Raw genomic sequence first — 13,416 nt, 5'->3', positions numbered from 1 at the left:
TCTCCTCCTCCCATTCAAGGCCATCCATAACCTCTCCCCTCCATACCTGTCCGATCTCATTCATGTTACTACTCCCTCCTTTGCCCTTAGATCCTCCTCCTCCATACAACTGTCTGTCCCCCCCCGCTCGCCTTAGCACTTTGGAATTCACTCCCACCTGACCTCAGGAACACAGATTCCCTCCCCCTTTTTCAAACAAAACTCAAAACTCACCTGTTTAGACTAGCCTATACACAATAATCACTTAGTTCTGGTCTTTTTAACTGCCCCTATATCTCTTTTAGTATTTTAAATTTCCTTATACGTTATATACTTTCATTTTCTTACTTTTATTATTTTTAAATGAATGTACGTCGACCTTGAATGCCAGAAAGGCGCCTTTAAATAAAATGTATTATTATTATTATTATTAAAATGACACTTTGACAAAATGAAAAGTAGTCTGTGTGCAGCTTATATAATAGAGTTAATTTATTTTCCCATAAAAATAACTCAAAATGTAGCCATTAATATCTAAACCCCTGGCAACAAAAGTGAGTACACTCCATAGAAACTACGTACATCCCTAAATGTCCAAATTGAGTACTGCTTGTCATTTTCCCTCCAAAATGTCATGTGACTCGTTTTAGGAGTGCTGTCAGCCTGTTAGTGCTCAGACCATACGCCGCACTCAAATTGGTGTGCATGGCTGTCACCCCAGGAGGAAGTCTCTTCTGGAGACGGTACACAAGAAAGCCCGCAAAAAGTTTGCTGAAGACATGTCAACAAGGCACTTGGATTACTGGAACCATGTCCTATGGTCTGATGAGACGGGCGGGCTTTCTTGTGTACCGTCTACCGTCTGGACCGTGTACTGGGGTGTACTCACTTTTGTGATACACTGTATATATATACTGTATAGATAGATAGATAGATAGATAGATAGATAGATAGATAGATAGATAGATAGATAGATAGATAGATAGATAGATAGATAGATAGATAGATAGATAGATAGATAGATAGATAGATTGATTGATTGATTGATTGATTAACAGACTCAAGGTCCAAGCCACAACCACATAATACAAGGGAACAAACCATACAAAACTAAAAACAACATAACAATAAAAGAAGGTAAACTACAGTGATACAAAAAATATATATACTAGTGTATATGTATATTACATTTTATCCACCACATACTTCATCCACCACTGCATTTTTTGTAGTTTATAACATTTTAGCCTCACACAAGGAATATTCAGGAAAATTATTTTTAAGTGTTTTCTTTTTTCTTTTTGTGAAATAATTTGTTAATGGCAAAGCCAAACTGCCCTGAAATAATGAGACAAAATCAAAGGGTTAAACCAAAGCCTTCCATATTTTGCAGTATGTTTCATCACTGCAATGTTTGAATGCACCTTTTATTAATAAGTCAGGCGAGCTATTACAATATGTGACATACAAACCCACCTACACACACATGCAATATATTGTATCATGGGTCACAGAGTAAGAAACAGATGGCCAATAAGCATATTTTCTGCTTAAAGATGAGGCACTTTGTAAATAGTAGTCAAATGAACTATAGAGATGAAACTGATAGGTGAGATCACTGGTGCGATAAAGCGGATAAAATATGATCTCTCAATGGCCGGGTAAGGAGATGTACTGTCTCTTGGTCAAGTAAGCAAAGCATTCCATGAATTATTCAAAGAATTGACATGAACAAAGGTCTTTGTTGGTAGTTTAGTAGAACTTTGCGTGTCATAGTGCAGGTGCTCATAATTGTTAGTTATTACATACTATTTTAATCTAGGCTATTTAACTTCTTTGTGTACATTCTTAAGATATGTGAGGAATTGGGACTACAGCCCTCTTGCACCTCATTTAACTTCTTTCCATCGGGGGGGACCTGGGGGCACAGAACTTGTCATAAACACGGCCTCTGGGAAATTTGTGGTCACAAATCACTTTGGCAGCTTTGGGAGGTTATCGCTCGGGACAAATCTTTTTGCTTTTATACTTAAACCACACGTCTGACCTTTTCTTCAATCCCTTATTTACCTGCACAGTTGTTTTGTGTATTGTGTATTTTGTTTATATCAATTGTATTAGGGGTAGCTGTTTTTAACCTTATAACCCCCCACCCAACATAAAAAAAAACGTACTTTTGCATCAGCAAGGGGACAGTTAGGTCCAGACTATCAGAAACCCCAAACTGTGAATAACTGGACTTTTAGAATTACTGTAGATGATGTTGATGCCTTCCAAGGAATTCCTTTGACCGCTTTGACCGGACAGTGTATTTTGGATTGAAAGCAACATTTTTTTTTTTTTTTTTTTTTTAATTATTTCAGACTACAAAACAAGAATACATATGTGTCTTTTACTTTCATCTGTCAATGAATTAATAGAAACATATAATGAGTTGTTTTATAGCAGAAATGACATTTCCTGAATTTAAACATTTGTGTAGGGTAGGGGTGCTCATTGTTTTTTGCTCCAAGATCTACTTTTCAAGGAGACAACCTCCTGCGATCTACCTTAACAGCTGCGAACTACCCACACTAGTGTTGCGATCGACGTATTGGGCACCCCTGGCGTAGGGTTTCAGAAACAGCTAAACTTTTAGATATTTTAGAATTCTGGTAGGGAAAGACAAAGCCATATAATCAGAAGACAAGTCTTTTCAAGTCAGCGTTTCGATCCATTTGAAGCTTCATATTATTAATTCATATTACCTTTATTATATTGTTATGAATTCATATTATTCACTCTGTTCAATTACATAGTATTTTTCCCTCTCTAACTCACTGCAGATGGCAACATCTATAGTGATCATCCCCACCTAAGGATAAACAACTGAGTTACTGTATGTTCTACGGTAAACTGCTATCATTGTGTTAATATTTTACTTTAATCACCACACTATATTTCTCAAGTGAAAAACAAATGTAAATAGATGTTTTTCCTTTCTAATTGATGTGCCTAAATTAAAATATGTATAACAATAATGCATTTTAACAACGTGTAAAATGTACTCACTGGGCTGATTATTTTAGAACATATGTTGTTTATAATGTGTCCCTTACATATCGTGTTGCCAAGACCTGTAATATAAAGAAGCATCGTCAAACGGTCCATTATAGAGGAAAAATAGCTATTCTAACAATAATTTTGGCAAGTGCAATTATAGTTTCATTTGATTAGAGTAATATGGCTATGTTGCATTATCATGTTTACAATCACAATTAGCTGACTGCTTTAATCACTTTTGCCAACTATGTATATTTTTTTCTGTAATCTGAATATTTTTTAAATCAACTTCTGTAGTAGCTTTTACTTCATGCAATGTGGTGATGCAGACAACACAATGCATTCTAGATGTGGACTGATGAATTTCTTGTCACAGTATTCCATGATTGTGTCTAAATTAGCGGTTCTTAGCTGTAGTTCCAATAATATGCAGTGTACATTGACACTCTACACACTAAATAGCCCACATGGATCATTCATTTTTAAATTATGTTATTCATAGCCAACATACAACAGTATATTACTCAAATAATGGTGTCCATCTAATACAGGGGTGGGCAAACTATTCCACAAAGGGCCACAGTGGGTGCGTGATATGGATCCAACCCATCATGAGGCCAGCCTTTCACCAATCTGATGTCTTACAAGTGCAATCAGTTGATTGCAATCAGGTGCTTCTTGTTTCCGCTCAAACCTCATTGGTTTTAACTGTCTGTGCTGAATCAGTTGGAACAAAGACCAGGACCCACTGCGGCCCTCGAGGACCAGTTTGCCCACCCCTGATCTAATAGATGTCATTACAAAGTACTTTTCTGCACAAAGATTTCTCAATGAATGACTATGAGTGCATTGCATTTAAAGGGAATGAGAGGAGCCAATTTCATTGGCAGCATCTAAAGTTGACTAGAAACAATCACACAGTGGTACAGTGGTTCAGGGAAACCCCCCGTTGATCCATGGAGCTGCCCCCTTCCACGAAACTACCAGCACCCAGTTCAATCTATATCTGTTCAGATTTACAGTGTATCACAAAACTGAGTACAGCCCTCACATTTCTGCAGATATTTAGGTATATCTTTCCATGGGACAACACTGACAAAATGACACTTTGACACAATGAAAAGTAGTCTGTGCGCAGCTTATATGGCTGTCACCCCAGGAGGAAGCCTCTTCTGAAGATGGTACACAAGAAAGCCCGCAAACAGTTTGCTGAAGACATGTCAGCAAAGCACATGGATTACTGGAACCATGTCCTTTTGTCTGATGAGACGGGCGGGCTTTCTTGTGTACCCTCTTCAGAAGAGGCTTCCTCTTGGAGTGACAGCCATGCACACCAATTTGATGTAGAGTGTGGCTTATGGTCTGAGCACTAACAGGCTGACCTCTTCAATCTCTGCAGCAATGCTGACAGCACTCCTGTAACAAGTCATATGACATTTTGGAGGGAAAATGGCAAGCAGTACTCAATTTGGACATTTAGGGATTGAAGGAAAAGAGTCAATTTTTCCTTGTTACAGGTTGTTTAATTCTTATAACCAGCAGGAGATGGTGACACAGAATTCAGGAATAAAAAGGAACAAAGAGTTTACACTTAAAGACAGACAGACATACATACCAGTATGGGACACAGCAGTGTCCCTCTCCAAGCACATACCATTTTTATAGTTACTCCATCCCCAGCCTTGCTTAGAAAGTTTAACCCCCAACAGCATCGGATTACACTAGTAAGAGAACAAAAGAGCCCCTGTGAGTAGGAGGAAAGCAATGTGAATGAGTCCACCTATGATTTTGTAAATAAATGGAAATATATTTCTACAGGATGTACGTAGTTTCTATGGGAATGTACTCACTTTTGTTGCCAGGGGTTTAGATATTAATGCCTATGTTTTGAGTTATTTTAAGGGGAAAATAAATTAATTCTATTATATAAACTGCACACAGACTACTTTTCATTGTGTCATTTTGTCAGTGATGTCCCATGAAAAGATATACTAAAATATCTGCAGAAATGTGAGGGTTTACTCACTCTTGTGATACACTGTATGTTGCAGACTTTGATTTATCCATGCTGTTCACAAAAATAAAGTCCATCAAGTCCCATTGAAAGTTTTTTTTTTTTTTTTTTTAATTGAATTAAATCTGCCAGCCTCCTTTTAGAATTGAAATATTAGTTTCAGAAAAAAAAAAATGCTTTCTTGATTTTTAAAACTCTGTCCATACCTATCATCTGTATAGGTCCTCAAAAAGTCCTGCAGGTACTAAAGAAGTAGTAGTAGCTGTTCTAGATGCAGTCCAAGAACAGCATAATTTGAGCATTATAATCGTTGAAGTAATAATGTCACATTTTGCAATATAAGGTGATTTGAAAAATACCAACAGGATCCCCAAGTCCATTAGTGTCCAATCCGGTCCTCAAAGGCCGCTGTGGGAGCTGGTTTTGCTCCAACTGATACACTACAGACAGTTTAACAACAGCACCTGACTGCAATCAATTGATAACACTTGTAAGACACCAGGTTGGTGGAGGCTGTCTTCTTGATACTTTGGAACGAGAACGCGCACCAACTGCAAACTTTTGTGGAATAGTTTGGACACCCCTATCCTTCTTGAACAGTCAGTGAATTTTCCTCTTGCACTGTGAGCTGAATGGTGAAAGATTGTCCATTTAAATGTATCCACAAATAAAAAGACTTGTAGTTCTTAAAAGATAAACGTTATCATGAGTTAAAATAATTTGACATTGAAACCCCTCTTGATGTTTTCGTTTTTACACAATTTGTAAAATTAGTTTAACTAGTAGGTTGCCATTGTTGGTGACGTCGCAGGGGGGTGACGTCATATGGTTATGCTGCCGGACTTCGAGAGGATGTCATCTGTTTCAACCCTTTCAATTTGAACCCGAGAGGAACATTAATGAGCATGACAGCACTCACAAAACGAGTGACAAAAGCAAAATGAACAGGATAAGACCGGATGAGATGACAAGAGTTGGACAAAAAAACGGTGTTCTGCCGAAATGCGCAACACCGGCGAAACGTCTACAAGAGGCGAATATGACACCCCAAGTACTACCGTGCATTTTCAGCTTGCTTTGTTTAGTTGCAGACAGACAGAACATACAAAAGATCCCTTAAGAAAATACTTAAACATAGTCATATCAAACAAGGGTGGTTTAAATATACTACGTGACTAATCAACAATCTGCTTTAAAGCTAACACAAGAAAACACAACGTTGAAAGGTATGAGAGGGAAATGCATGCAAAGTATTTTGAGGCAATGAAAAGATAAAAGACTCAATAAAAACACAAATAGAAAGTACTCGCCACTTTTAACTGATTAGCACAAGAGTTGGACGTCTCGCCGCGTAGAAGGAATTGTAGTAACCTGGTTGTATTCGTCAAGTGACAGTGACAATCTACGTCATCACCCCGAGTAACCATTGCAGGTATAAAAACATGGCACCCTCCCTAGGTCAAAACATGTACTAAATATCAGATTTTTAAATCAATGGAAATATTTTATGTGTTTCTCATAACATATTTTAGTAAAGGAGAACAATTGTGGCTTATTAGAGCCTACAAGTCTTAAAGTGCGAGGTTCCCTTTAAGTCATGATAGTTGACTATGCAACTTGCAGTGCTAATTAGAAGACCATGTTATTTTTATGCAAAGTAAAGCTGATTTATCACTTTTTTTGTTTGTTTATTGTTTTTTATATCCTTTTAGGAAAAAAATACAGTGGACATGAACTCAGTTTCCTCAATAGAAATAACAGACCTGGTCAGTGATGTTCTCATCTAAATTAAGTCTTTAAGGACAATTAACATGTTGTTCAGTACCGTTATTTTTAGATTTTAAAGTGCACCCGACTATAAGACCCCCGCCCCAGTTTTGTTGTTCTTAGTACATGTGCCAATAAAATGCATATTATTACTATTTACTTCAGTCACCCAGGATATCAAAGACTTCCACCATAAACCACACACATTTGTGTGATTGTGTGATTGTGTGTCTGTGTGTCATTGCCCTTGTCATGCAACAAGGAGATACTGACATCAAGGGCGCATGTCCTTGAACATGATGTCAAAGCTCTCCTATTGACTAGCATGATGAGCCACTCATTCCACGCTCTTTCACTACAATCCCAGTAATCCTTGTATTTTAGCAGCTAACACACATCTATTAAGACCGTAGTGTTTCTAGAGGCAGTGCATGGTTGGCAAGTGTCATCACATGCACAGATTGAGCTCAGAGTTCTCATAGGAATCTGGTAGGAAAAATGTGCCAACACCATGGTCCGTGGGCAAACTGTGGCCTGCAGCATAGTCTTTTGGCGCCCAGAGCAAATTATGAAAATATAATTGAATATGACCCTCGCAAGAAGCTGGAGTTCAACCTAACTTCTGCCGCACTTCTTAGCTTCAACACAAGACAGAGCTATTTACTTGAATCGCGCCTCTCCAATGAAAGTTTCAGTTGATGAATGAGTCCAGTAATAGCAGAGTAGTCCTCGTTCGTGTTATATACATATACATTAGGAAATACGGTTAAAAAATACATTTCTTAAAACACTGCACTACAACCATAGCATGAACCCTAATAATAAGCATATTAAGTAAACCGTTAACTGACATTGCCTGTCAACGTTCTTATTTTTATAAATGCAGAATTGTAAGCTGTGATGGGTGGGGTTTCGCGCTCCACCAGCTCAGGTCCGTGATGAGAAGCAAACACATCTTGTTTGCCTCCAAAGGTCACGCGGTTGCATCTTCCTCTGTGTTGGCACAAGAACAAACTGACACATTTGTAAAGGCTGAATTGCTCCTGTTGATTATCTGGCTGCTTCTGACTCCTTCCTGACATTTGGGCCGGTCACGAAGGAGCAGCAGGATGATATCTCCTTCTCACTCCACAGAGACCGCTTGACGCTCTCCCACAGCTACCCATCGTTCTTTCTTTTTTACAAACACTGCCATAGTGCACTGCATTATGACACATGGACCTATCATGTTTTATTGTATTATTAACTTACTGGCTCAAACGTGCCTGCAATATTTTTAGAAAAAAATATTTACAAAAATATTAGCTGTGACACAGCTGTTAAAAAAAAAAAAAAAAAAAAAAAGTCAACCACCCTATGAAGTGAAATATTTAAAGTGTGATGGCTGTGTTAGGTGAAGATGGTAAATGTTGTTATACAGTGGGGAGAACAAGTATTTAATACACTGCCAATGGGTTTTCCCATTGACTGTGTATCAAATACTTGTTCTCCCCACCATATAGCGCTTTACACTATCTCGCCATCCACCTACTGGTGACGCAGCATCAGGAGCAATGTGGGGTTCAGTATCTTGCTCAAGGACACTTTGGCCAGTTCATCAGGGTGGAGAATTGAACCCTCCACCTCTATGTTGGGGGACAACTACTCTACCACTGAGCCACGCACCTAGATGATTTGTGTTACAGATGAATCTCATGTTATCTCTTTATGGTCATCAATTGTAAAACCAGTGAACTCATTTTTTACCTTTAAAACGAATTGAAACAACAAATCGTAAAAATTATATATATTACTTAAAGCTACATACAGTGGGGCAAATGAGTATTTAGTCAACAACTAATTGTGCAAGTTCTCCCACTTGAAAATATTAGCGAGGCCTGTAATTGTCAACATCGGTAAACCTCAACCATGAGAGACAAAATGTGGGGAAAAACCCCAGAAAATCACATTGTTTGATTTTTAAAGAATTTATTTGCAAATCATGGTGGAAAATAAGTATTTGGTCATTACCAAAAGTTCATCTGAATACTTTGTTATGTACCATTTTTGGCAATAACGGAGGCCAAACATTTTCTGTAACTCTTCACAAGCTTTTCACACACTGTTGCTGGTATTTTGGCCCATTCCTCCATGCAGATCTCTTCTAGAGCAGTGATGTTTTGGAGCTGTCGTTGGGCAACACGGACATTCAACTTCCTCCACAGATTTTCTATAGGGTTGAGATCTGGAGACTGGCTAGGCCACTCCAGGACCTTGAAATGCTTCTTACGAAGCCACTCCTTTGTTGCCCTGGCTGTGTGTTTGGCATCATTGTCATGCTGAAAGACCCAGCCATGTCTCATCTTCAATGCCCTTGCTGATGGAAGGAGATTTTCACTCAAAATCTCTCGATATATGGCCCCATTCATTCTTTCCTTTACACAGATCAGTCGTCCTGGTCCCTTTGCATAAAAACAGCCGCAAAGCACAATGTTTCCACCCCCATGCTTCACAGTGGGTATGGTGTTCTTCGGATGCAATTCAGTATTCTTTCTCCTCCAAACACAAGAACCTGTGTTTCTACCAAAAAGTTCTATTTTGGTTTCATCTGACCATAACCACATTCTCCCAGTCCTCTTTTGGATCATCCAAATGCTCTCTAGTGAACCGCAGACGGGCCTGGACGTGTACTGGCTTCAGCAGGGGGACACGTCTGGCAGTGCAGGATTTGAGTCCCTGGCGGCGCATTGTGTTACTGATAGTAGCCTTTGTTACTGTGGTCCCAGCTCTCTGTAGGTCATTCACTAGGTCCCCCACGTGTGGTTCTGAGATTTTTGCTCACCATTCTTGTTATCATTTTGAAGCCACGGGGTGAGATCTTGCTTGAAGCCCCAGATCGAGGGAGATTATTAGTGGTTTTGTATGTCTTCCATTTTCTAATAATTGTTCCCACAGTTGATTTATTTACACCAAGCGTTTTACCTATTGCAGATTCAGTCTTCCCAGCCTGGTGCAGGTCTACAATTTTGTCTCTGGTGTCCTTCGACAGCTCTTTGGTCTTGGCCATAGTGGAGTTTGGAGTGTGACTGACTGAGATTGTGGACATGTGTCTTATATACTTATAATGAGTTAAAACAGGTGCCATTAATACAGGTAACGAGTGGAGCCTCGTTAGAAGAAGTTAGACCTCTTTGACAGCCAGAAATCTTGCTTGTTTGTAGGTGACCAAATACTTATTTTCCACTCTAATTTGGAAATAAATTCTTTAAAAATCAAACAATGTAATTTTCTGTTTTTTTTCCTCCACATTCTGTCTCTCACGGTTGAGTTTTACCCATGTTGAAAATTACAGGCCTCTCTAATATCTTTTCAAGTAGGAGAACTCGCACAATTGGTGGTTGACTAAATACTTATTTGCCCCACTGTATTGCATTAAAGTCTACTCCATCTTGCCACATATGTAAAGTAGAGCAGATGCCTTACGGATTATACCCTTGAACCCCCCACTGCCAAACACGCAACACGCATCCTCCCACACCCCAAAAAAGTGCTCGTTCACTTGAAATGATTTATTGTTTATTCCAGTAGTTCATCTTCAACCCTTCTTGGAATACAAATTTTCTGCTGATGGCAAGTTGCTGCTTCTGACAACGACACTCAAAGAGCGGTGGCAGAAGTCGGAATTCATATGTGTGTGTTGCCTCATCAGGAAGCCGTGAAGGAGAACCACAAGAAGAGGGAGATGGAGGAGAAGATCAAGAGAGCCAGGCTGGCGAAGGAAAAAGCCGAGCGCGAGAAGCAGGAGCGCCAGCAGAAGAAGAAGAAGCTGATTGACATGAACAAAGGTGCGTCACTTAACCACAAAGATGCTGCCGGGGCATGCAGGGAGTTTGGAAGCAGTGTGAAGGGGGGTGGCGTTGGGGAATTGAGTCTTACTTTAGAAGTGATGTAGGTCATATTGGAAATGATACATACCATGATTTGTTAAAAATACTTTAGCACTTTTTCCTCTTCTGATATACATAGTAGTTGAATTAAATAGGACATTTTACTTCTGTCAAACCATTGAATGCAAATATAAAAAAATAATAATAATAAAAAAAAAACAATAATCCTGATCGCTACTGCACATACATTGCTGTTACTTTAATAAGCAATTTGCCCACTGACGGTCCCACTACTTTGTAGGATTGTGACAAAAAAGTAGAATTTAAGGGATGCAAACGAATTGGATATACTAAGAATCCGCAAGAAATCATTATTTCATTGGTATTAAAAAAATATTAATCTGTAACAAGTAATGACAAGTATTTAGGGAACTATTCCATCGGTTCCGGATCTGTTCATCTACGGGTACGGTAACCAACATCTGATGTTTTAGCCGAATCCCAGCTTCTCAGCGACTGTATTTTAAACCATTCGTTGTGTGAATAATATTTCAATTCTTAATCTCGAATTTTTTAAAAATTGTTTTCGGACCAGGAAAAATTATCTCCCCTACCACTTACCTGCATCCAAATGAGCATTTCATTGCTAACCTAACTTATTTTGTTTCCTATAGACTAAACCAAGTAGAGATTTGTGGACGTTGCTCTGTAGTGATGGTTGCCATTATTGGGGTGTTAACACACCTCAGTCGCAGCCCAGCGTCAGTCAATGTAAACAGTAACGTCAGCTGCTAGGGTTACCAACTCCCTGAAAATAAAAATAAGGGATACCTCATTGGTAGAGCCACCTGGCCTGATAACCATCACCTTTAATGTTTTTTACTTTTTTAAATCAATACAGAAATTTTAATTTAATAACTTTACTCAAACTCAAATTAAGTGCATATTTGAGTGAGATAAGCACATTGAAAACCAATAAATACTGGCAATGTATGTTTAATGCTTTTTAAAAGTGCAATCCTAAACTGAGGTGTGTGCAAAGTCCCCTCAGCCATAACAGTTTCGCAAATGTTCACTCCAAATATAATGTGAAAATGCAAACAAAACTGACAGAACACAAAGAAGAAAAAAAAAAATCAGTTTGAACATGCTTTTTACTCAATCTTCATTTAAACTTCTTATCTCCCACATTCTATGTTATTTTCCGGTATCATAATGACAACCCACAGTACCTCTACTAATGAGATGAGCGGGATTTTCATTGTTCTGTCAGCTTATTGGTCAGAAAAGAGGAGCGGCAGGGGACTGCGCTCCCCTACGTATTCTTGAAAAGAACAATACCAGTATTTGTTTGTTCTACAAATAAAACACTATTTTCGATGTTCATAACAATACAAGACAGAGCTTGTCCCTTGTAAGTTTAATATGCTGTGTATGCTTGCTGTGTATGCTGCGGGCGGCACACCCCAGCAATGGTGGACGGGATACTTCCAGCCGTTTTGCTCGCATTAGTCCATATACCAGCATGCGGTATTGTTTACTACGTCACATCCTCTTACTGAAAACCTCTGGGAGGGCGAGCGTTCATACTGCAGACGTTCAACCATATGAATACTTGCTGGGAAATATCAGCTGACTTTGTTTTGTACCTGGGCTGACAAACAACAACTAGTTTATTTGTTTTCTGATGTGAAGTGACTCTACAAACAAGATACATGTTCCCACAGCAGGCAATAAAGTGCACAAAACACTAAGGAATCCATCAAAATGTGTGCACGTAAACTCAATTAGTAATAGTTAAATGATTCAATTCATTTTGAACTCAGCCAGTAGCATACATGTTTCATCCTTATTTTGGAGTTTTCTTTAATATGCTACACAATCCCGGCATTATTGTCACTGGGTTGCAATGCAAAAAGAACATTCCGGATTCCGAGATTTCTCAAGTGTGCTATATTTATGGTGGCTTATTGTTATTACTCCTCTAGCCTCTGCCCCTCCCAAATAAGCTTCCCCTTCCCCAAGGCAGTGCCAGTAAACGGTGTATTGATCAGTATGTGTTGCTCCAACATGAGAAATAAGAGCAGCAAAGCAAGATGCTTGTGTCGAGCTCTGCCAATGACATTGAGAGAGAATTTCAAGCCCGAAGGCGCTTTGCAAACAGTCAGTCTGCTCTTTTGTCCTTTTTTGAGGATTTCTACAATTCACTAGCTACTAAATGTCAGCTTCCAGCCAGTGACCTCACAGCCATATGGGGAAGTGTGACAAGACAGTCTTCAGTATGCCACAAATCCTCCAAGATAATTGATGCATGCAACACTGTTTCTTTTTTTTCCCTAAGCAGTGACCTCTTTGAAAGATTCACTTTTAATAATCCAACACGGATGTGTGTGAAGGAGTCTGACGAGTGTTCTTTTCTCATTCGGGCTAACCAGATGGAGAAGGGTAGAGAAGCAGCTATAATATAAAATATTTCTGCCAGAGCAGATTTTGATCTGACTTTGTGAATGCCATAATATGAGTCGCATGAATAAAACATAACGATGACATGGGCAACATCGCCTGCAGGAGATAGCGATGTGAGGACTGTCCTCCACACACACAGGAGAAAAATATCTACCTTATTGCAGTGTGCTGATCATTGCGACCTTGGTTCTTGAGATATATGCACTTAAAAATTACAGAATGCCAGGCTGTCATTTTTTTCTGAAACCAGATATTTAAAGTTGTTCTCCCGTAATGCAGCAG

General features: G+C 39.0%; 1 protein-coding gene across 8 annotated transcripts in view; it reads left to right on the top strand.

The window, feature by feature from the left end:
* The window catches only part of diaph2 (diaphanous-related formin 2), a 647,336-nt gene that overhangs the window by 512,170 nt on the left and 121,750 nt on the right, over positions 1 to 13,416 (top strand). For all 8 annotated transcript variants that reach the window (XM_057849926.1, XM_057849922.1, XM_057849923.1 and 5 more), the window contains one exon: positions 10,491 to 10,626. In XM_057849926.1, the coding sequence (XP_057705909.1) occupies positions 10,491 to 10,626 (136 nt within the window). The remainder of the gene's footprint in view (positions 1 to 10,490; positions 10,627 to 13,416) is intronic.

Source organism: Corythoichthys intestinalis, chromosome 11 (assembly GCF_030265065.1).
Source record: "Corythoichthys intestinalis isolate RoL2023-P3 chromosome 11, ASM3026506v1, whole genome shotgun sequence".
Lineage (NCBI taxonomy): Eukaryota > Metazoa > Chordata > Actinopteri > Syngnathiformes > Syngnathidae > Corythoichthys > Corythoichthys intestinalis.
Note: the sequence above shows the minus strand (reverse complement) of the source record. Positions and strands in the feature narration are given on the sequence as shown.